The following is a 2,109-nucleotide window of genomic DNA, read 5'->3' as shown; positions in this document are numbered from 1 at the left end:
ATATAAATTCTGTGGCTACAAGAGCAGGTCAGAGGTTGGGAATCCTGTAGAGAGCAACTCACCACCTGACTCTGCAGAAAGCATGTCCAACTATAAGGCATATGTTAGAAGTGCAATGAAACACTTTCCACATGTCTGCATGAATGGTGCTCCCCAACACCCAAGACATTTGACACCATTTAGTTCCCGAGATTGGCACCTTCAACATTCAGTCTTTCTGTCACTGCCTCACAGTGGCAGCAGTGTGTATTGTTTACAAGATGCACTGCAGTAACTCAGCAAGGCTCCTTCATCAGCACCTTCTAAACCTGTGATTATTCCCACCCAGATGTTAAGGGCAGCATGTACATGGGATCAGTGCCATTTCAAAGATTCCCTCCAAGCCACACACCATCTTGATTTGGTCACAATATTACCATCCCTTCTCTGTCGCTGGAACAAATCCTGGAACTCCCTCCCGAATATATTCATCAGATCATATACACACCATAAGGACTGCAGTGGTTCAAGAAAGCAACTCATTAATGCTGTCTCCAGAGCAATGAAGCTGGAGAAACAGCCAACTATGTTTGCATAGCATGAACAGATAAGGGGGACAAAAATCAACTACGTACAGGTGTAAACCGGAGGTCTTGGCTGTGGTTGTACAGTAGATATCAACTATCATGTCTTTATTGTCATCCTTTCCCAGTACTGAGTCCAACTCACCAACAGGAGGTGCTCTCCTCCCTGGATGAGCAAATTCAGAGGAAGCCATTTTTCAGTAAAACTTTGCAGGACTTGGACGAACTGGAAGGCAGTGCCTCCTGTCTGCAGTGTCATATTGAAGGTGAGCAGCATTGGGAGAATTGATCAATGTTAACTGGGGGGGTAAACCATTAATTTGGCTTTGCTCATTGGTGAGGAAGCTAAGCATCATTTCAGTGCTTTGTACAGGTAGCTTGGTGGTTTAAAGGGGAGGTGCACTGGTATTGAAGGTTCCTATCATTTCTATTGCCTGTTTTTCCCGGCCTGCGACAATAATGGAGCTGAACACAAGGGAATTCTCCTAAATTATCAACTTTATTCCACAACACCAGGTTATAGTCCAACAGGTCTATTTGGAAGCATGAGCTTTCAAAGCACTGCTTCTTCATCGTGGTTGTGAAGCACGACCATAAGACATAGAATTTATAGCAAAAGATTACAGTGTCATGCAGCTGAAATGATATATTGAACAAAACTAGATTGTTAAGTCTTTTGTCTTTTAGAATGGGTTTGTTGTTTCAGCTCTTTAATACGTAAATCACAGAACTTCTTTTAAGTCACATACTCAAGATAACTTAAGGTTTTATAACAAAAGGTGACATCTCAGCTCAGATAATGCTTTAAAGGTGTGAGGTCAGAGTCTGTCTGTATCCCAAGCCTGAGTCAGGCTAGTTCTGTTTCCAAAGTGAAATTTACAAAATATTACATGAATTGATTGCCTGTAGGTTCTGCATTTTTTGAGCAAAATAGAATTTATCTGCGAATATAATTCTGCATATGCAAATTCACTCCACAAACATTTATATGTGTGCGTGTGCAGGAGAGAGAGAGAGAGACAGAGAACATAGAACAATACAGCACAGAACAGGCCCTTCGGCCCACGATGTTGTGCCGAACATTTGTCCTAGCTTAAGCACCCATCCATGTACCTATCCAATTGCTGCTTAAAGGTCACCAAAGATTCTGACTCAACCACTCCCACAGGCAGCGCATTCCATGCCCCCACCACTCTCTGGGTAAAGAACCCACCCCTGACATCTCCCCTATACCTTCCACCCTTCACCTTAAATTTATGTCCCCTTGTAACACTCTGTTGTACCCAGGGAAAAAGTTTCTGACTGTCTACTCTATCTATTCCTCTGATCATCTTAGAAACCTTTATCAAGTCACCCCTCATCCTTCGCCGTCCCAACGAGAAAAGGCCTAGCACTCTCAACCTATCCTCGCATGACCTATTCTCCATTCCAGGCAACATCCTGGTAAATCTTCTCTGCACCCTCTCCAAAACTTCCACATCTTTCCTAAAGTGAGGCGACCAGAACTGCACACAGTACTCCAAATGTGGCCTAACCAAAGTCCAGT

At 43.4% G+C, this 2,109-nt stretch overlaps 1 protein-coding gene across 3 annotated transcripts in view; it reads left to right on the top strand.

Annotated features, from left to right (window-relative positions):
• LOC122540007 (myosin light chain kinase, smooth muscle-like) overlaps positions 1-2,109 on the top strand; it is a 93,622-nt gene that overhangs the window by 82,325 nt on the left and 9,188 nt on the right. For all 3 annotated transcript variants that reach the window (XM_043675292.1, XM_043675291.1, XM_043675293.1), the window contains exon 16: positions 692-829. In XM_043675292.1, the coding sequence (XP_043531227.1) occupies positions 692-829 (138 nt within the window). The remainder of the gene's footprint in view (positions 1-691; positions 830-2,109) is intronic.

Source organism: Chiloscyllium plagiosum, chromosome 33 (genome assembly GCF_004010195.1).
Source record: "Chiloscyllium plagiosum isolate BGI_BamShark_2017 chromosome 33, ASM401019v2, whole genome shotgun sequence".
In the NCBI taxonomy this organism is placed as follows: domain Eukaryota; kingdom Metazoa; phylum Chordata; class Chondrichthyes; order Orectolobiformes; family Hemiscylliidae; genus Chiloscyllium; species Chiloscyllium plagiosum.
Note: the sequence above shows the minus strand (reverse complement) of the source record. Positions and strands in the feature narration are given on the sequence as shown.